This window comes from Rattus norvegicus, chromosome 10, assembly GCF_036323735.1.
Source record: "Rattus norvegicus strain BN/NHsdMcwi chromosome 10, GRCr8, whole genome shotgun sequence".
Taxonomy (NCBI): Eukaryota; Metazoa; Chordata; class Mammalia; order Rodentia; family Muridae; genus Rattus; species Rattus norvegicus.
In genome coordinates this window covers 35,233,296-35,255,779 of record NC_086028.1, presented here as the reverse complement: position 1 = coordinate 35,255,779, position 22,484 = coordinate 35,233,296, and the positions used below count along the sequence as shown (strand labels likewise).

The 22,484-nt window shown below is 46.4% G+C and overlaps 1 protein-coding gene across 2 annotated transcripts in view; it reads left to right on the top strand.

Annotated features, from left to right (window-relative positions):
* The first annotated feature begins 4,083 nt into the window (after nucleotides 1-4,083).
* The window catches only part of Rufy1 (RUN and FYVE domain containing 1), a 44,896-nt gene continuing 26,495 nt past the window's right edge, over nucleotides 4,084-22,484 (top strand). Inside the window, exons 1-6 of one of the 2 annotated variants that reach the window (NM_001100727.1) lie at nucleotides 4,084-4,420; nucleotides 12,495-12,668; nucleotides 15,208-15,325; nucleotides 15,992-16,093; nucleotides 17,686-17,809; nucleotides 21,161-21,222. In NM_001100727.1, coding sequence (NP_001094197.1) covers nucleotides 4,102-4,420; nucleotides 12,495-12,668; nucleotides 15,208-15,325; nucleotides 15,992-16,093; nucleotides 17,686-17,809; nucleotides 21,161-21,222 — 899 coding nt within the window. In that variant the 5' untranslated portion in view covers nucleotides 4,084-4,101. Of the gene's footprint in view, nucleotides 4,421-12,042; nucleotides 12,382-12,494; nucleotides 12,669-15,207; nucleotides 15,326-15,991; nucleotides 16,094-17,685; nucleotides 17,810-21,160; nucleotides 21,223-22,484 lie in introns of those variants that run through there. The other variant, XM_039086301.2, reaches the window with a different exon arrangement.

The window sequence follows — 22,484 nt, the reverse complement described above, 5'->3', positions numbered from 1 at the left end:
GGGTACTGGGAACCAAAACCAGGTCCTCTAGAAGAGCAGCAAGCCGTTAACCACTGAGCCATCTCTTCAGCTCCCACATGCCTTTTTCTAGTGACTTATATTCTTCACTGAGAAGTAAATGGGCCCTTGATTCCACAGAGCAGCACAGCCGTTCCTGGCCAGGGTGATTACAAAGCAAATTCCCATGCAAAGCTCTTAATGCCCTTAGAACAGGCATGGCCAGGGCAGGTCCTGAAAAAGCCAAATTCCCCAACTGCTACCTCTGAGGCAAGCGGCTTCCTCTCATTCACAGCACTGAATATACAACCAAAGTTACCACGCCCTCAATGGGCCATGATGGAGAAAAACAGGAGGCACAGGTTTACAAGGTGAGAATCCTTTGTCTCACAAGGTGAGGATGCTGAGGCTAGGCCCTACTCTAACTCTCTCCATCGTGTATAAAACTGTGCTTTTTCAGGCCATGCCATAGGAGATGCTATTTTACAGGCAGTTTGGGGCTCTATTTGGGGAAGAGGGATGTTAGGAGTAAAGAAAACTAGGGAGGCTTAATGGTGATGGGGATCGGTTTGTTGTGGAATAGTGAAGATCTGAAAAGATGAGAGAGAGAGAACTTCTCTTACAGGTGAGGTGTCTTATCAGCCCTGGGGATCCGGGCTGGCAGAGGGAGGGGTTGAGGTCTGGTGTTGTCAAGAAGTGTAAAGAGTTAAACTAGAGTATCCAGAAATGGTGTTAGTAGTGTTGACTTGGGGAATTTGAAACAGTCACAGGAGGGGCTGCTGCTGATGCAGGAGAGTCACAGGAAGGGGACACTGTTCAGGCTACAGTGGAGTTGCCTCTGAGTCGCCTCTCAAGGATGGACCCACAACTTCACCATCTGTCAGGCACACCTCATGCATCACAGACTTATGAAATGGGTGGTTCCTGGGAATAGAACTGAACTATAAGCTTGTCACTCTAAGGGTGAACTGAGAGGAGAGGGAAACATGGACATTTCAAAATCATATGAGGGGAAACAGGCCCAAGAACGGATTGGCCACATCAGACCAAGGATAGTGTGTCTCATGGACCTCATAAATTGATGGACACCCAGCACTAAGATAACGTGGTATGGCCCACCAGCTTGACACCCAGAATGCACTAAAGATCAACAGTCAGGAAACACTGGTCTGACCCTGGAGCTTCGGCTGGACTTGGGCCCTGCTGCCCACTGAAATGCCTGCTGGTCCATCTGTTTGCCTGGTGGACCTGGACACACACACACACACACACACACACACACACATACACACACATGCACACATACACACATGTATGCACACATACTCATACATACACACATACACATATACACATATACACATATACACAATATACACACATACACATACACACATACACACACATACATACACACATACACACACACATATACTCACATACACAGAGAGAGAGAGAGAGAGAGAGAGAGAGAGAGAGAGAGTTAGTTTCCTGCTCCAGACTGTTTCCATTCTTCCTAGACTCCACCCTGAAGTCTATCTTTAAGCCTGACTCTCCCCTGGGCCACAACAGCAACTTCATCCCAGGGTTGGTCTCAGGTTCTTATCTATAAGGATTCTATCGACATTTCTATACATGCATTTCTCAAACCCATTGCACTCTGCCGTGGCCTCTTTAACTTCAATCTGCTCTGTAAACCACATAATAGGGACCTATATGAAAATAGAGAGCTATATTTACCGTGTGCAGTGAGATAGGAGAATTAAGGCTGGAATCAATGAATCTGCCTTAGCCTCTGCCACATTTCCAAAACAGGCGGGATTGTCTGAGAAACTGCCGACAAAGAAACCACCAGGCATTGTGAAGGTGCACAGAGGATGAGTCACTTCTCAGATCTTCAAAGTCAGCTGCATTAAAGTTGGTGAAGGCCCCGTTCTTTGAGATGTGAGTGGGTCTTCTAGTGGTCAGCATCCTTGAGCCTGGCCCTGCACGAGGCCTCAATCACCTGCTTCTCGTTCTGCAGCTTGGTGCCGCAGACAGGATGATCTAGAACACATGAACCTTTCCTCTGTGCCTCGGAGCACGAAGACACTACGCTGCGATTCTCTAGACTGTTTCAGCGTTAGTGTCTGTAGTGCCAAAGGGAGCACATTCAAACACTACTGACAATGTATTACCATCAGGATACAGACTAAATCCTCCAATCTTTCAATAATTCAAAAGGGACTAAAATCCAGGCTTTTAGGTGAAATGATTTGATCTCTAGCAATCTACCACAACTTTTTATGTATTCTACTTTATTTTTTTTAAGATTTTTTTAACATTTATTTATTTATTATGTATACATCATACAGCTTTCTGCCTGCATGTATGTCTGCAGGCCAGAAGAGGGCACCAGACCTGATTATAGATGGTTGTGAGTCACCATGTGGTTGCTGGGAATTGAACTCAGGACCTCTGGAAGAGCAGACAGTGCTCTTAACCTCTGAGCCATCTCTCCAGCCCCCTCTACTTTATTTTTTTATTTTATTTTTTGAGACAGGCTCTTACTACCTAGCCCTGGCTGGACTAGAACTGGTTATGTAAGCTAGGCTGGCCTTGAACTTACAAAAATGTACCTGCCTCTGCCTCCAAAGTGCTGGGATTAAAGGTATGTGCCACCACACCTGGCCTGCAACAACACTGTAATAATATCAAACACTAAAAGTTCTGTGGTTTGACATGGTCCAAATTGCTAAATTCTCACGACATCCACATCTTAATCTGGCCAAATTCCCTTCTATTCCTAATAAGAAAATAGGCTAAATAACCACATATCTGTTTGGTGACTTCTCCAGGCCAGAGTTGAAAGCAGAGACAATAATCACAAGGTAGGCTGTGTGCTGTGTTTCCTTATTGTGAAATCCTACTTAGTAATGAGGTTGGTTCAATTCCTATCACACTTAATTAACAGCAGAATCCAGAGCTCATTTCCAGTCCACCACTGTGGATCTTGCCTGCCAGGCTGTCACTCAGATTCATCTGACTGAAAAGAAATAGCCCCACCACACACACACACACACACACACACACACACACACACACACACCCTACCTCTGACTCATCTGTCCTAGTTTCTTTGGCAGCTCTTTTACAGGCTGCTCTGAAGAATACTGTGGAAAACGATACAGTTGAAAATATTAGACATGAGTTGGCATGGTGAGGCACACATTTAATCCCTGTACTCGGGAGGCAGAGGCAGGAGGATCACCAGGAGTTCAAAGCCAGGCAGTGCTATATTCCCGAGTTCTAGGACAGACTGAGCTACACACTGAGATTCTCACTGGGAACGTAGCTCTGTGAGTAGAGTGCCTGCCTAGCATGGTGTGGTGTCAGAAGCACCTGAGAGATAGGAGGACCACAAATTCAAGGGTCCTGTTGGTTGTGTATGTTGGGGGTTGGGTGAAACTCGCTGGTAGAGGTCTTGATTAGCATGTGTGACATACAAAGTTCAATTCCCAGAACTGCCATCTCCCCCAAAAAAAGTAGTTAGGCACACCCTTGCCACGTGGCCTACTCGGGGGTGAGGGGCCTGGGTTGTCGAGACAGGATTTCTCTGTGTAGCTCTGGCTGTCCTGGAACTCGCTCCGTTGTCTAAGCTGTCCTCAGAGACCTGCCTGCCTATGCCTCCCAGTGCTGGGATTAAAAGCGCGCACTACCACCACTCGGCTACATGGCCTGTTTTATTATCAGCCCTGGGGAATAAGAGGCCTTATTGGGGAGTGAAGGGGGGAGATAAAGAAAAAGAAAACAACAACAAATAAAAATCCAACAGTGAGATTTTGTCTCGAAAATAAAAAAAAGTCATGAAAATTTAAAAGAGGAAGTTGTGTCGCAAAACGTTAAAATAAGGCGGATTCCCGGTCGTGGGAAGTAGAAAGTCCAAAAGGAACTAACTTCCAAGTACTCCCGGCTGGGGATCACCTGCGTTTAAGAACCGCATTTTCCCCGAGGGTTATACAAGAAAAGCAAGCCCAGGCGAGCGCGAGCAGAGAGGGAAGCGGCAGCAGGAAGCAGCACAAGGCCGCCGACCCAGGCCAGTGGCAGGTCACGTGACCGGCCAACATGGCCGCCCGCGGAGACTGCCGCCGGGCGGGGCAGGATTCGGAGCCGGAGCCGAAGCCGGAGCCCGAGTCGCGGCCGGAGCCTGGGCTCCAAGCAGGCCTAGAGTCCGGGGAAGAGTTCGAGATCGTGGACCGGAGCCAGCTGCCAAGCCCCGGCGAGCTGCGGAGCGCGTCGCGGACTCGAGCGGCCGAAAGCTGGTCGGCGCCCATCCTGACGCTGGCGCGCAGAGCCACCGGGAACCTGTCGGCGAGCTGCGGCAGCGCGCTGCGCGCGGCCGCGGGGCTGGGAGACGGCGGCGGCGGCGGCGGGGAGCGCGCAGGTAGGCCGGGGTCCCGCGGGCTGGGGCTACTGCACCGCTGTAGAAACTTGACCCGCCGGACAAAGAGCTCTGCGGTGCTGTGTCGCGCGGCGCAGGGCTCTGCAATTAGTGTGACCCAGCGGGAGAAGCGCGGGACGGGGCGGCTGCGGGCCGGGACTCCCCTCCCACCTTGTGTTTGTCTTTGTGAACCTCAGAACAGCCGCGTCGTGATCACCGATTGACTTTAAATAGGAGATTTAAATTAGAGGCTTAGACGGAAAGTCATCTGTGTTCATATTTTGCATACTTGAGAAATAAAGTCCGGTGCTGGTCCCCTGTCAACAATCTCGGCAGCCAGCCGGTTGTGCACCTGCGGCTGAGGTTGACAGCTTAGTCCAAAGTTGGTGAGAGCAGTGAGTCAGAGTCAGGAGGTTTTGGTTCCCTTTATTCTCCCGCCACTAACCCCCTGTGGAACAAGGACAACCCATCACCCCTCCTACTCGTATTTCCCTATCTATAAAAAAATGGGGATTTAAAAAAAAATTTTAATCAGCTACCTCATACAATCCGGTTCCACTCTTATGATCTAGATTAGAATTTCAGCTTACCAGTAAGAAAGGACAGACGCAAACGATTATTTATTTTTGATGGCTGAGCATGGTGATTCAGGTGCATACTTCTTGCACAACATGTTAGTGTATGTACTCGGGACTGTGCTAATTATAATGCAGTGGTGTTTCTGTTTCTAAACATAGCTAAAATTACAATATAAAAGATAGCCAAGGTGTATGGTGTTGTGGCGCTCACCTGCTATTAATACTAACACTTTGGAGGCAAAGGCATGTGGGGCTCTGAGAGTTTGAGGCCGGCCAGGTGTTCATAGTGAGCCCCTGCCTCTAAATAAACCAATAAATAAATAACCATGTTTCACATGGCTAGGGCACTTATTGTGAATGGACCGTGCAGACTTCAAGTTGCTGAGGTAAAGTGAGTGTTGACTGTAAAATGCCTGGGATATCACTTTACGACCCAGATTTTATTTTAAAAAACAAAACCACAACAAAAAAGCAACAACAAAAAGCTTCTTTCCTTGGTAATGAATTAACCTTGTTTTTTGGTCTTGGTTTGGTTTGGTTTTGAGGTTTTTTTTGTTTGTCTAGTTTTTTGTTTGTTTTGAGACAGGGTTTCTGTATGTGGTCCTGGTTTTCCACAAACTCACTCTGTACACCATTCTGAACTCAGACTCAGAGATCCTTCTGCCTCTGCCTCCTGAGTGCTAGAATTAAAGACGTGCACCACCACTGCCTGGCAATCTTGGTTATTTTTATAACCTTGGCTTGGTGTGTGTATGGTGGTTCACATGTACTTGTGTCTGTGTACTTGAAGACCAGAGGTCGATGTTGGCTCTGTCTTCCTCAACTGTTTAACTCGCCTTATTTTAAGATAAGTTTTCTCACTGAGCCTGGAGCTCACCAACTGGCCACACTATCTGACAGGACCCGGGTATCCTCCTGTCTTTGCTTTCCCAGCACTGGAAATACTAACAAATGCTGTCATGTCATGCCCAGTTTTTAATGCTGGGAATCTGAACTCAGGTCTTTAAGTTTCATCTCTCCAGCCCTGATTTTTTCTTTATCATCACCATGCATGCCTTGGTGTGCCTGTGGAAGTCAGAGGATGCCTTTCAGGAGTTCGCTCTCTTCCTCCACCATGTGAGTCCCAGGGCTTGAACTCTTGATCACCAGGCTTGTCAACCAATGCCTTTACCTACTGAGTCGTCTCACCAGCCCTGGCTTTTAGTTTTTGACTCTTATAACAATGGCTTAACACCTACACACATTATGTATCTATACAAAAATAGTTTTTCTACTTAAAAATGTTTTGGTTTTAGATTTTTACTTAAACCTGTTGGCTAAGGAACAAAATGCAAGCACCCCACCCCAACTCACTAAATAAAATGTGTGTGTATATATGGACATGTATCTTAACTAAGATACATTAGTTCAGACCTCCAAGGTCAGGATCACGACTATTACTTTGCTGCACCTTGTCTAACTGGAAAATCGTCAGGAAACAACACACATAGAGCCATCACCTGTGTTAGCAAAGCCTTCTTCTAGAACATACCACACACACACACACACACACACACACACACACACACACACACACACACACACCCCTGTAGCTAACATTTGTTAATCTCATAGAAGGAGAGTAAGGACTGTTATCCAAATTCTTTGGTCAGATCGTGCAAGCCTTGTTTTCTGTCAGACAAGGATAAGTGGGCTTCTAGAAAATAACACCAAACATAGGAGAAAGTGAGATTCATGTAGCCCAGAAAGCTGCAAGGCTCAGGGGCTTCTGAGGGTTTTTGGTTACATAGGAAATTGACAGAACATCTCAAAAATTTTTGGCAGAACATCTTATCTAATCAGGGTAGAGTTTAGGGTATAGGGTGTGGGACATGTCAAAGACATGGTCAAACCCAAGTTTTACAGAAAACAGGAATGAACTTATTTTGACCTTGTAACAAAATGGCTTTTAATCTTTTGGGCTGTTTGTTTGTTTGTTTGTTTGTTTGTTTGTTTGTTTTGGGCTTGGTTTGGTATTTGGTTTTGTTGAGACAGGGTTTCTCTATGTAACAGCCGTGGCTGTCCTGAGGCTCACTTTGTAGAGCAGGCTCACCTTGAACTCCCAGACATCCACATGCCTCTGCCTCCTGAATGCTGGGGCTAACAGTGTGTGCACCACCACACCGGAGCAGTGCTGGCGGCTTATAATCTTAAGCTGGTGTCAGGCTGGTCCATCACTCTTCAGTTAACTTTTTAAATGTGGGAGGAGGACATACTACAGTAATGACAAAAAGCATAACAGGGTGAGTACATGAGCCGGTGACTGTGACTCACCCCCACCAGATTCTCTTGCTATCCATGACTGTGTGGACTGTACTCTGCACCTCCAGTGGTAGGAAAGGCTTGTTTAACAAGGCTGCCCCATGGTGCGTGAGGAATGCAGTTTTGCAGCAGCTCTGAGGTCATAGAGCTTGGGAATTCTTCTGTTCCCTTGCAGTCTTTATCAGTCACTGACTGAAGCATTGTTACTCCTCTCATGTTATTCATCGATAGGTAAAATGTGCCGGTGCCTCTCGAGAATCATAGATAATCAATAACCATCTGACAAACAAGGATGCATCTGTTTTCCTTTTAGGGCCGTGACATAAAGTATAGACAGCACTTTATTCTGTGTTTACCGAATGCCACAACAGTGTTAGATCTTTGCTCACACCGTCACCCCCATGCAACTCAGTTTCTACGGTAAGCCTGGATGGCAGTAGGGCTGCCTTCATGAGTATGCCCCTGCAGCGGCTGTGATCAAAAGGCAAGGCTTGCAGACGCATTATGCTTGGAATTGATTTTTTTTTTCAGGCATTGTGTCTCATATCTCTAATCCTAGCACTAGAGAGACTGAGGCAGAAAAATTACCGTAAGTTTGAGGCTAGTTTGGCCTATAGAGTGAGACTCCTGCCCCCCCAAAAATTAAACAATAATTTTCCTCAAATTTCTGGGAGGTGAATAATTAATTATTATATGTTTATATGTGTGCCTGAGTGAATTTATGCTCACGTCATATGTGTGAGTGCTTGCAGAGTCCAGAAGGGGGCATCAGATCCCCTGGAGCTGGAATGAACTGCCCAATATGGGTGCCGGGAACCAAAGTCAGATCCCCTGGAAGAAGCAGTACACACTCTTAATTATCGAACCAACTCCCCAGCTCTGAATTTGTGTTTCATAAATGAAGCATGCTGAGACCAAGGAGCAGGGGCACTTGGAGCCCAGCTCATAGGAGATCCCTGTCTGCCGTCTCAAAAACTCTGAATCTTCTCCCTAACACTCCTCAGCTCTACCATAGCCATGAGTGGCCAGGAAGGGCAGGGACAGAGTGCCTCTGAATACCAGGGCAGGGTGGGACCACAGCACACTAGTCAAACCACTATAGAGGTTTATCTATGGTAAGGGAAGACTGACATTGGTATTTTGGTCTGGCCCAGATTTTACATGGGCTTTATGAATTGTGTGGTAGTTACAATTATCTTCATCCATTTTATTACATTTTGACTGATTTAATGAGAGACTTTGGGGTGGAGGGAGACAGAGAGAAAGAAAAGAAAGAAAAAGAATGTTGTAGGCTGCTTTGATGCATGTTTTAAAATATCTCACATGAGCCCAGGTGCATAGTTGTCTTGCTTTACTTGGGGGGCTTTTTCTTATACATGCATGTGTGCATGCGTGCTCATGTGTACTATTCAGTCTTTCCAGTGCCTTTGCACATAACTCACTAACTTTCCCCTCAGTGTGGCACTTTCAGACCCACTGATATATATAATGGCCCATCTTGCTTTTTGAAGTGAAACTTCCTAAAAGATGAAGGCCCATAGGGGCAGTCTTTACTTCACAGTTATTGGATAGGCCTGGAGCATACAGCTGGGGATAATATCAGTGGAGCATACAGCTGGGGATAATATCAGCGGAGCATACAGCTGGGGATAATATCAGTGGAGCACAAAGCTGAGGACAGTACCAGTGAAGCATGCAGCTGTGGCTGTAACTCAATCAAAGAGTGCTTGCCTGATAGGCACCAGACTTTGGTTCAATACCCAACACAAGGTAAGTGGGCATGGAGGCAGGTGTCTGTAATCTCAGCACTTACAAGATGAAGCAAAAAGGTCAGAAGTTCAAGGTCATGTTGTCTTTTATATGTTTCCTGTTTTCATGCATTGCTGTTCATGTGTGTGCGGTGCCAACACTGCTTGTATGACAGAGGATAACTTGCAGGAGTTGGTTTTCTCCTTCCAACATGTGGATCCTGGGGATGGAACCTAGGTCTTCAAGCTTGGCAGCAGACCCTTTCACAAGCCGAGCCACTTTAAAATGCTGGGCCAGATACTGACTTTAAACCTAAATGTGGACTAGGGAGATGGCTCGGTGGCTAAGAATACTGGCTGGTCTTTCAGAGGATTCAAGTTTGATTCTCACATCCACAAGGGGGCTTACAACCATCTGTAACTCTGGTCCAAGGGTATGAGACACCCTCTTTTGGCCTCCACGGGCAGCAGGCTCGCATGTGGTACACATGCAGACACGCAGGTAAAATTCCCATACACACATAGCATAAAAATAAACCTTTAAAATGCTTTTCTTAAAAAAAAAAAGGAAAAAGTAAAAAAAAGAAAGGAAAAAATGTCTCTACTTCTGAGAAATACCAAAAATATTTCACCAAGACTTACCAAATGGTAACTATACCTGTTAGTCATCCATTTACACACACACACACACACACACACACACACACACCTTGTTTGATGCAGAAAACTTAAAATGATCTAAATGCTGCTTATTTCAATACCCTTTTGCCAATGCAGTATTTTTTTTCCCTTGATGTCATTGCACTGAGACAAGCTATGGGCTCAGGGATCACCTGCCTTTATAAAACAAAGGAAGAATGCATGGGAAACCTGGGTTCTCACAATGAGTGCACTGACAGATCTCAGGGGCCTGGTGTGCTGCTGCAAGCCTTTAATCCCAGCACACAGGAGGCAGAGGCAGGTGGATCTCTGAGTTTGAGGCCAACCTGGTCTACAGAGTGAATCCAGGACAGCCAAAGCTACACAGAGAAACCCTGTCTCAAAAAACTAAATAAATAAATAAATACTTTTTCATAAATTTTCTGATTATGATATATTCATGCTTTGCCCTTGTAGAAGTCCTCCTTTCTATTATTTTTCCCCTTTTACAACTTTTCCAATCTATTTTTTAAAATGTAAATATTTAATTAATAGGTTTTCCCAACAGATAAAAATAACTTTACCACTCCTATTCAAATGCAGCATTTAACCCACTTTTTCCTCCACGCAGCCTAGAGGAAATGTTGAGAACATCAGGCCCAGCACCTCTCTCCAGATTGAGAGAATTTAGAAACATTAGTCTCATTGCAGTCTTAATAACCTTTATTGTAAAGTAAGAGTTGTAAACCTGTCTTTTAGATTTAACTATTGGTGTGTGTGTGTGTGTGTGTGTGTGTGTGTGTGTGTGTGTGTGTGTATTAGATACCTAGAAATTCCTTTCCCCAAAGTCGGGCATTTAGACAAAAGACATTCCCTCAAGGACTTAAGAAGATAGTTCATACTTACTAAAAGGAGTCATTCTCCTTATCTCTGGCAGAAAGGACTTATGGCTCCTCCATTAACCTATGCCTCTGTTGCCTATTAGCATATCGAGGTCTATGCTAGCCCCTAAGCTCCTTCATTCCCCATTCAGAAGTGTCTGCTACCTAGTAGCAGACCCTACCCTAAACCTCTCGCGTGCCCACGCCACCTCCTGTTCCCACTCCAGCTCAGCTTCTATCCCTCGGCTTCTCTTCCCTTCCCCCATCTTCTCCTTCCTGTATAACTCAGCCATTTTGGTTACGAACTCTGTTGGTTTTCCTCTTAGCTCCACTCTTGGTCCTCTGCATCTCTCTTCATCCATTTGCACACTCTTTCTCCTTCCCTCTCTCTTCACTCCTCCTGTCTCCCCCCTCTGCCAACACTCTTCTCATAGCCCTCTATTCTGCTGCCCATATTCAGTCCGGACTCTTCCAGATGCTTCTGCCTGTGCTCTCCCTCATATCTACAATAAAAACCTCTTCAACCATATCCGAGAGCAGTCGTGTCCTCGTTTTCATTCAAATGACACCTACATGTTCCCTTTTAATTCTGTGTCCTCGGAAGTGTTCACATCCAGAATGTACATTATCAACAAGAAGGGCAAAACCTCCCACACAAAAATTAAGATTGAGCAAGTGGGTTGCAAAAATAAACAAAACAAAAAACCTAGGAGGCAATAGATGATGAAAAGTTGCTTGACCTTAGCAGTAGTCAAGACGGCTCCAAAAACACTGGAACTTCCTGCACCAAAGGGCAAGTGAGAAGGCTGGCACATGCCAAGAGGCAGGGCCATACCACAGGGAGACCCCTTCACCGCGCAGCTAGTGCACCTGCGGGAGCTTTTAGTTTGAAGTCTTAGGGTGGGTGGGTGGGATTTAAGGTATTTGGGGTTTTTTTGCAGGGGGGTAATATGTGTATGGGGGAGGAAGGTATGTTCAGGTGCCTGCAGAATCTAGAAAACCTCATAGGATGCCCTGGAACTGGACTTACAGGTGGTTGTGAGCCTGGGTGGTAGGGCTGGGTCCTCTGAAATAGCAGTACATGTTCATAACTATAATCTCTCCAGTGGTGGAGTCTAATTTTTTTTTAAACTCTAGGGTGCCATTTCCTGGACTTAAGGGAACATTTGGTAAGTACTTGTCCTAGATAATCCTATACTAACTGTAAACAGACGCTCACTCTCCAAAGCGACAAGATGAATTGAGTGGAAATGGAAATGTAGTTATTTCTAACAAACTTTTTTAAGGGTTTGCAAAACATAGAATAGCCACAAGTCGTGGATGAAAGCTCGGAGTCTGGAAAGGAAGGAAGGAAGGAAGGAAGGAAGGAAGGAAGGAAGGAAGGATGGATGGATGGATGGATGGATGGATGGATGGATGCTTTCCTGCAGGCACAGATAATGGGACAGAAAGACATCTGAAACCCTGTGAGCCTCAGGTAGTTGCAACTAGGTCCAGGGCAGGTAGCTCAAAATGGCCACTTTCCTCCATGGGGGTGGCTCTGAGCTGGCTTCGTCCAATAGGAATGGTCAGGGGCGGGGTTGGGGTGGAGCAAGGCTGCCTAGACTTTGCGCCCTATCATAGGTCAGGGGAGAGACCAATCGCGGTGAAGCTTGTTAGAACCAGCCCCCTAGCAACGCAAGGAGCGGCTTAGAAGGCTGAGTTTGTGGTAGTCAGTCTCTGCTGCTACACAAGCACCCCTCATAGGAACTCATAGGAACTGTGGCCTGCAGAAATGGACAGCGACTTGACTATGAACCCCGGATATCCGTCCGCCAGTGCGTCCTCACCCCTGAGCAAGCCCCTGACCCTCTACCGTATCACTCTGACCCCTGTCACCTCCAAACCCCACTCAGCCCACTAACGAAGCTTTCCTTGCGTGTGCCCACAGCTTCCAAAGGCCAGATGATGGAGGAGCGTGCCAACCTAATGCACATGATGAAACTCAGCATTAAGGTCTTACTCCAGTCTGCCCTGAGCCTGGGACGCAGCCTGGATGCAGACCATGCTCCCTTACAGCAGTTCTTTGTAGTGATGGAGCATTGCCTCAAGCATGGGCTAAAAGGTGAGCCTGGGGTGTGTGGGAGCACAGGGATTTGGGCTAAGTCTTTGGCCTCACTAGCTCCAAGCATTGCTGTGGTTGCAGAGAGGAGAGTAGCCCACAGAACAGACAAGTTCCCTGTGTTCTAGAGCAGCATTGTTCAGTAGAAATGATACTGCAAGCCACAGAGGCCATCCTTAGTTCTCTGATAGACACTTTTTAATAGTAAGGGTTAAAATCCACCCTGTTTTACATTGCCAGCACATGTCACTTCAGTCCTTTTATGAACTAGCCACACTGCGGGTGCACCATTAGTAACTCGTGTGGCTCTTGGTAGCCTTGGGGAGCACAGTTAAAGGCCACGATGGTGAATACAGAAACATAGAATTATAAAATGCTACCAATTCAGGGAAGCAAAAAAAAAAAAAAAAAAAGGTGAGATGGTAGAGAATGAGGGGTTGACATGTGGTCTGAGACTTAAGGAGGAGAGAATACTATAGAGATTTGGGCCCCCAGCATTCCTAACACAAAGGAAGGGGGGAGACAAAACAGATACGAAGGTGCAAGTGGCCTGAGTGGGACCAACCGTGGCTCCAGACAGATACTTGGTAACCAGGGAGTATGGAATGGGAGATAGGAGCGAGGAAGTGGGGAGAGGCTGGACCATGCAGGCCCTTAGAGGTCATGGCAGGAAGCTGTAGTTTCTTCTAAGTAAACTTGGAGTTTACGGGAGCAATGTGACTTGGTTTGCATCTTAAACAAATAAACCCTTATATCCAAATAGAGAACAAATTATAAGGGTAAGGAAATGAAGACGTTGAGAAAGCAATTAAGTCACTGTGGCAGCTCAGGATGGAAGTAGCTATAACAAGGAGTCCAGCGTTGATGCTGCCACTGGGACGGACGGAGGTGGCAGGATTTCACAGATCTCCAGCAGTAACCTGAAGAAAGCCAGCGTTGATGCTGCCACTGGGACGGACGGAGGCGGCAGGATTTCACAGATCTCCAGCAGTAACCTGAAGAAAGCCAGCGTTGATGCTGCCACTGGGACGGACGGAGGCGGCAGGATTTCACAGATCTCCAGCAGTAACCTGAAGAAAGCCAGCGTTGATGCTGCCACTGGGACGGACGGAGGCGGCAGGATTTCACAGATCTCCAGCAGTAACCTGAAGAAAGCCAGCGTTGATGCTGCCACTGGGACGGACGGAGGCGGCAGGATTTCACAGATCTCCAGCAGTAACCTGAAGAAAGCCAGCGTTGATGCTGCCACTGGGACGGACGGAGGCGGCAGGATTTCACAGATCTCCAGCAGTAACCTGAAGAAAGCCAGCGTTGATGCTGCCACTGGGACGGACGGAGGCGGCAGGATTTCACAGATCTCCAGCAGTAACCTGAAGAAAGCCAGCGTTGATGCTGCCACTGGGACGGACGGAGGCGGCAGGATTTCACAGATCTCCAGCAGTAACCTGAAGAAAGCCAGCGTTGATGCTGCCACTGGGACGGACGGAGGCGGCAGGATTTCACAGATCTCCAGCAGTAACCTGAAGAAAGCCAGCGTTGATGCTGCCACTGGGACGGACGGAGGCGGCAGGATTTCACAGATCTCCAGCAGTAACCTGAAGAAAGCCAGCGTTGATGCTGCCACTGGGACGGACGGAGGCGGCAGGATTTCACAGATCTCCAGCAGTAACCTGAAGAAAGCCAGCGTTGATGCTGCCACTGGGACGGACGGAGGCGGCAGGATTTCACAGATCTCCAGCAGTAACCTGAAGAAAGCCAGCGTTGATGCTGCCACTGGGACGGACGGAGGCGGCAGGATTTCACAGATCTCCAGCAGTAACCTGAAGAAAGCCAGCGTTGATGCTGCCACTGGGACGGAGGGAGGTGGCAGGATTTCACAGATCTCCAGCAGTAACCGAAGAAAGCCAGCGTTGATGCTGCCACTGGGACGGACGGAGGCGGCAGGATTTCACAGATCTCCAGCAGTAACCTGAAGAAAGCCAGCGTTGATGCTGCCACTGGGACGGAGGGAGGCGGCAGGATTTCACAGATCTCCAGCAGTAACCTGAAGAAAGCCAGCGTTGATGCTGCCACTGGGACGGAGGGAGGCGGCAGGATTTCACAGATCTCCAGCAGTAACCGAAGAAAGCCAGCGTTGATGCTGCCACTGGGACGGAGGGAGGCGGCAGGATTTCACAGATCTCCAGCAGTAACCGAAGAAAGCCAGTGTTGATGCTGCCACTGGGACGGAGGGAGGCGGCAGGATTTCACAGATCTCCAGCAGTAACCGAAGGAAGCCAGTGTTGATGCTGCCACTGGGACGGAGGGAGGCGGCAGGATTTCACAGATCTCCAGCAGTAACCTGAAGAAAGCGCATGGGATCAAAGACAGTTCACTGCTGAAGGAGAGCAGAGCTGGTCTGTCCCGAGGCCTCTGCCAGCCAAAAGCCTGGGGTCATAGCGTGGAGTATGGAACTTTGTGGTCTCATTTGCCTTTTGAAAGGAAGACAGTGGGCCTCGGGAGAACCTGCAGCCCAGACTCACACTGATGTTTTCTCTTTTAGTCAAGAAGAGTTTCATTGGCCAAAATAAATCTTTCTTTGGTCCTTTGGAGCTGGTGGAAAAACTTTGCCCTGAAGCATCAGATATAGCTACCAGTGTCAGGAATCTTCCAGAACTAAAGTGAGTAAGAAAATGCAGAGTAATGCTTTTCACTCTGATGTTTGCCTCCTCCAAAGTCCTTCCTGATTTGGAATACTCTGTAACATGTTTGATGTGGGCTCTAATCCCACCTGTGCTGCTCACTGGTCACATGACCTTGAGTGGGACGTGAATCTTTCTGGGCCTCACACTTCTGTTCTTTAATGTGAAGGCAGTGTTTGCCACGTGGTTCACGTCATTTATGTTTGTGTTGGGACTGCAGACAGGGCTCAGCAGTGAAGAGTGCTGACTCTGCAGAACACTGGAGTTTTGTTTCCAGCATCCACAGTAGGTGGGGTGTGGGGATCAGGGAAACTGCAGATGTGTCTCCAGCCCAGTGACACAATATTTCACCACAAACATAAATTGCATATATGAGCCTGTGTCTCAGAAATGTCCTGACACTCTTAACACTTGAAGTGTCTGTGTACAAAACTCAAAAAGTACCTAAGTTGTACAGCGACTGTTCTCAGTGCCCAGACAGAACCTCTAGAACTCCTGAACTACAGTGTGACTCTCGAGCATGCATGTGTGTGTGTGTGTGTGTGTGTGTGCACACGTGTGCACCCCTCCCACAGGTGATTATTTCATTCTGTGTTTGTTGCTGTTCTTACACAGTAGTGGTGTGATTCTCTGTTTGAATTCTAGGACAGCCGTGGGAAGAGGCAGAGCGTGGCTTTATCTTGCTCTCATGCAAAAGAAACTGGCAGATTATCTGAAAGTCCTCATAGACAACAAGCATCTCCTAAGGTATAGACAACAAGTGTACCCTAAGGTGTCATAGTGAAAACTGTGATTAGTGAAAACTTAAATAGTAGCTATCACTGAGATTTATGACTGACTGGCTCTCTATAGGTATGGTTTATATACAAGTAGTCACTGTAAAAGATTTTCTCTAGACTGAAGTTTATATAACAGAAATCTCTAGAGTTGATTCTCTTGTCTAGTTCAGATAAAAATATCCTTTACATCATAGCCAAAACCCAAATTTTTCTTATTGTTGAATATAGCTTGTTTTAATTTTTGGTTTTTCTTTCCTTTTAAATTAATTTACTTATTTGAGGGGTTGTGGATACCACGGCACACATATGTGGATCAGAAAAAAATGAGGAAGTCAGTTCTCATTTGTTCTTTCTCATATCTCTCTCTCTCTCTCTCTCTCTCTCTCTCTCTCTCCCTCTCTCTCTCTTTCTCTCTTTCTCTCTTTCTCTCTCTCTCAAGACAGGATTTCTCTGTGTAGCCCTAGCTGTCCTGGAACTAACTCTCTCTGTAGACCATTCTGGCCTTGAACTCACAGACATCCACATGCCTCTGCCTCCCAAGTGCTGGGGCTAAAGATGAACACTACCATACACTGGTCAGTCCTCTCCTTCAATCCAGTGGTTTCCAGAGATCAACTCAGGTTGTCAGGCTGGTGGCAGGGGCCTTTGTCACTGTCACCACACCAGCCAGTCCTGGTGGCCTATGTTTCAGATAGCCAGGTTCTGTGACAGAGAGAAGCCAGTGAAGACACAGGGACCCAAGGCAAAATGACAGGAAGTCGGTGGCCAGGAGTAGGGGAGAAGGACTGAGACGAAGATCCCAATGGAGGAGCCTGATAGGCAGCTTTGTGGATTTCTGTTGCTGTCACAAAACACCTGAGAGAATCAGATTTTAAAGGGAAAGAGGTAAAGTAGTGACTCAGTATATACGGCTTGTTGTGTAAGCATGAGGTTCAGTCCCCAGCACACACATGAAAAGACTGGATTTAAAAGCTTGGCTCATGCAGACAAAACACCCATACATACACATAGAATAAAATGATAAAAAATAAAATTCAAAAGCAGACAGACATCTGAGGACCAGCACCTGAAGTTGACCTCTGTCATGTACACACACACATATATATGTGCACCCACACACATGGTCCCACACAAACACACGTGGTTTCAGTCCATAATTGGTCCTTTTGCTGTGTGCCTGGAGCAAGGCAGCATATCCTGTAGGAACCATGGGGTAGGTAGAATAAAAACTGCTGACTTCCAGCAAGTGAGAAGGAGGAAAAGGCAAAGGTCACCTTCAGAGCACACCTCCAGTGACCTAATCAGCTCTCAACTGGTCCCACTTCTACCTGCTTTAACAGCACCAAGCTGGGAAGCAAGTTGACTACATGGACCTTTGGGAGACATTTAGGCCAAGAGAGGGGTTTGGCATGGTAGGAGAAAGGAAGCTCCCTGAGGGTCCCTGCTCCAGGCTAAGGCTGGAAGCCAGGTGGCAGCCTAGCAATGGAAAGGCAGGAGAGCCGGGGTGGGTGAGTAGTGAGGGATTTCTGAGCAGCTCCCTGACTTGCCACTCTCTTGCAGTGAGTTCTATGAGCCTGAGGCCTTAATGATGGAGGAGGAAGGAATGGTGATTGTCGGTCTGCTGGTGGGGCTCAACGTTCTGGACGCCAATCTCTGCTTAAAGGGAGAAGACCTGGATTCTCAGGTACCGTGGAATTTAGGCTTTAGTGGAATGGACCAGGTCAGCAATTGTTTGCTTGAACTCTGCAGACATGTACTGAACCTGAAAAAGGGACAAAGGGCAAGAGCCCTTAGGTAGGGGTTAGGACAGACTGCTGTTCTGGGGAGGATGTCTCAGGGAAGATGAAAGAAGGAAGATGGGTAGAGGGACTCAGAGATGAGGCTCCTTTGGTAGAGTGCTTTCGTAGCATACACAAGGCTTTAGGTTTGGTTCCTATCACCACATAAACCAGGTGTGCCTGTAATTCCAGCACTCTGCAGGTAGAGCCAGGAGAATCAGACGTTCAAAGTCATCCTCAGGACACAGCAATATCAAGGCCAGTCTGGGATACATGAAACCGTGTCTCAAAAAAAGAGATGGGGGGCTGGAGAGATGGCTCAGTGGTTAAGAGCCCCGGCTGCTCTTCCAGAGGTCCTGAGTTCAATTCCCAGCAACCACATGGTGGCTCACAACCATCTGTAATGGGATCTGATGCCCTCTTCTGGTGTATCTGAAGACAGCTACAGTGTACTTATATATAATAAATGAATAAATCTTAAAAAAAAAAAAAAAGAGAGATAGGACAAGAGAGGTGGCTCATTGGTTAAGAGCACTGGTTGCAAGCTGAGCATGCTCATCCCTGCTTTTAATACCAGCGCTTTGGAAGACAGAGGCAGGAGGATCTCTGTGAGCTTGAGGCCAGCCTGGTCTACAGAGTGAGTTCCAGGACAGCCAGGACTGTACAGAGAACCCCTATCTGGAAAATAAATTGTTTAGATAAAAAGCACTAGTCGCTCTTTCAGCGAAGCCAGGCTTAGTTCCCCAGCACCCACATGGCAGCCGACAGCCATCTAACTCCAGTTTCAGAGGAGCCAGCGCCCCCTTCCAGCTCCCATAGGCACTGCAGGTACACAGATAAACGTAATTTTTAAAAAGGAGAGAAGAAACGAAACAAGACAATGTCTCAATTTTAAAAGAAAGGAAGAAAGAAAAAAGGAGGGCCGGCTGAGAGTGGTAGTGTACACCTTTAATTCCAGCACGAGAAGCAGAGGAAAGGCAGGTTTCTGTAAGTTCCAGGCAAGCCTGATCTAGTGAGTTTCAGGCCAGCAAGGGTTCATAGTGAGACTTCTCTCAAATAAAAGCGAGCCCACAGCGGTGCCTTACCGACTGACTGCTTATCACCTGTCTTTCTCCTAATCCGTATGCTGAAGCCTGTATCAACAAATCTTTGATAAAATTCTCAACTCTGCTGAGAGAAACAAGCAGAAACACCCAGCATCAACCTGAGCCTCCAAATGCACACACACTAAGGGGCACACACCACACACAGCAACATACACACATCCACAAAAAAATAAAAGAACCGTTTTAAGATGGGTATGGTATGACACATACTTGTAAGCCACGTCCGTGGGAGACCAGGGCAGGAGGACGTCAGTTCATGTCTGCAGAATTCAAGGAAAAAAAAAAAATATATATATATATGCATATATATACACAGAGAGAGAGAGAGAGATATCTAGGAAATATATATAATCAAATATATATTAAAAACTTTTATTCGGGGTTGGGGATTTAGCTCAGTGGTAGAGTGCTTGCCTAGCAAGAGCAAGGCCCTGGGTTCGGTTCCTAGCTCCAAAAAAAAGAAAAAAAAAACTTTTATTCTAGTTATCTAGTTTACTTTGTTTTTTACTTCTAGTAAAAAACTTTGGGGTTGGGGATTTGGCTCAGTGGTAGAGCGCTTGCCTAGCAACCGCAAGGCCCTGGGTTCGGTCCCCAGCTCCAAAAAAAAAGAAAAAAAAAAAGAAAAAAGAAAAAAACTTCTAGTGAATGTTGAATGCTGTTGATTTCTTGTTTGGGTAACATCCATTTCTAACTCAAACAGAGTAGTTAGTATGTGGCTTTCCCATAACAGTGTTCCCCAAATAAGCCCCACTTGGTCATTGTGTTGTATTCTTTTCCTATACTCCTGAATTACATGTCTCTGCTTATGTTCTGAGTCTCTTGTGGGCCTTTGACTCCTTCCGGGATTGTATTCCCTCATAGATTGAACCAGGAAATGGTCATTCTCCTGTTTTGTACCACAGCTTAGTAGAACATGAAGTTGGATCTTTGCTTGTTTGTTTTGTTCTTTCTTTAAAGGTTTACATTCCTTAAAAAATACATAGTGTATGTGTACTCTTAATACGTAAGTACAACCTGCTCAGTCTACATAATGTTACTTGAGTGCGTATTTTGAGAGCTGACCATTAGTATTAGGTAACCAATTGGTGTGCTCTTCCCTGAGGAAGACTGTCTCCAGCTCTCAGCATCCCTTAGTTGCCTTCCTGTAGGTTGAGGCCCTTAGGCTTTCCCCTCCATGCACACCAGCTTGTCTGTTGGTGTTGCCCTTGTTCAGCTCATGTTTAGGCTGTTATGTCAATGAAATCTCATAGGTGTAGCTTCAGACAGTCCCAGGAGGCAATCCCACAGACAGAATCATGTCCCTGTGTCTCTGACTCTTAGTCTTTCTAACCCATCTTCTGCAATGATCCCCAAGCCAAGTTGTATTGTAAATGTGTCCACATGTCTACATTTTGAGTGGATGTAATTTTCTGTAATGATCTCCATCTGTTGCAGAGAGAAGTTCTTCTTGATAGGGGTGAGGACTACACTTATCTGTTAATATATGGATAAATATTTAGAATGCAGTTATAGATTATGCTGGTTTAATAAAGTGGTGGTTGTAGGTTCCTCTCCAAGATCCATGACCTCACTAGACATGGTTTCCCTCTTGTTGATCGGGTCTTCAGTTCAGTTAGAGAGCAGTTGCTTACTGTCAAGGTATCTGTGCCACTCCTGGACCCCTTAGGTCTGTGGTGCCATGCTGGTCATTGTTTGGTTCATCTCAGCCTTTCATAGAGCATCCAGGAGCACATGCCCCAAGGCACTGCCTACAAGGGGCTGGGACTTCCCACATCAATCATTAGTCAAGAAAATGCCCTAGGGGCTTCCCTACAGAAGCATTTCCCAGTTGTTCCCTCTTCTCAGATTCTAGCTTGTGTCACATTAATGAACAAACGAACGAACAAGACAGGTGTGCAAAGGACTTAGAAGTGTCAGATAAATAAGACTGTCACTTCAGCCTAGAAGTCTAGTGTTCTCTCCCTCTCCCTCTCCTCTCTTTTTAAATTACTTAGTACACCCAAACCTTTGATGCTCTTTATGGATACCATGGTCCTCCTTTAGATGCACACACAGTTGTGGAGTGACCATCCTGATATTTCAAGCCTTACAGGGTTTGGGGGGATGAGCACTGCATATCTGACCTAAGCCTGTGACCTTTATTTCAATCAGGTCGGAGTGATTGACTTTTCCCTCTATCTGAAGGACGTGCAGGATCTTGACAGCGGCAGAGAGTAAGTAATGTGCTGCTCGAAGCTCCTCACCAGCTGGTGACAGGGGTTGGTTTTGCTTTGCAATTTTAGCTTTGTTGAGTAAGTTTAATTACAGAGGTGAGTCTGGTGGCAGCCTCCCTGTTTCAGGAGTTGAGCTCAGAATAGAGCATGTGCGTGCAAGTTCCCCTTTTATACCGTCTCCTTTGCCCATCGCAGCCCACCCCCCTTACCATGGGAAGCCGCTATAGTCACTTCCTTCTAAGCCGTGTGGTGTGCATGCGTGGTGCAGCACGTGGGTGGATGCATATCCCACAGCACACATGGAGGTCAGGACAACTGTATGGAGCTGGTTCTCTGACCACCTTTATGTGGGTTCCCAGAATTATACTCAGGTCATCCGGCTCGCATGGCCAGTACTTACCCACTGAACCATCACATCAGACTCCAATTTTATTTATGTTATTTATTTTATCGACTCTCCAAAACATCTTGAGATTTTCTACCAGTAAGGGGTAGAAACACATGTAGTCATGTAGTGGTTGTGTGTTATACAGACATACAGGACTAAATCTGAGCTCCTTGTATTGTAGAGTAAGAGAAATTTTCCCAAAGGAGGATGAAATAAGAAAAGTATGATACCAAGGAATCAAGGAATATATATATATATATACACACACACATATTATACACATATATATATAATATTTTTTCTTATTTTATAAGCCAAAGAGTTCAATATATAGTGCATGATATATGTTAGTAGATATGGTGGTTATGTGCACAAAGGAAGACAGACAGTCAATAAGCCATTACTATGGGTTACCTCAAGAAGCAATATCAAGTAAAGAAAAAAACAAAAGGTAAAAGAAGCAAAAAGGTAGCAACTGAAAAACTAACTCCAACCCAGCACCTGTGGCCTGAAACAGTGTGGGGTGGCCTCACTTACGTGAGCTATATGTAAAGGTGCGTGGAGAAGTTACAGCAGGACAGTGAGATGGCTCTGTGCGGAACGGTGCCTTCTGCCAAGCCTGGCAACCTGGGTTCAATTCCTGGGACCCACATGGTGGGTGAACTGACAAGTTACACACACACACACACACACACACACACACACACACACACACACGGGCACAATTTACAGAAAGAAAGAGCTGGAGGGATGATTCAGTGGTTAAGTTGCTCCTCTCGTAGAGAGCCCACATCAGTGGCTCATAGGTGTCTGTAACTCCAGCCCCACGAAATCTGACACTCTCTTCACAGTTATTTGCATATGGTGTACTTAC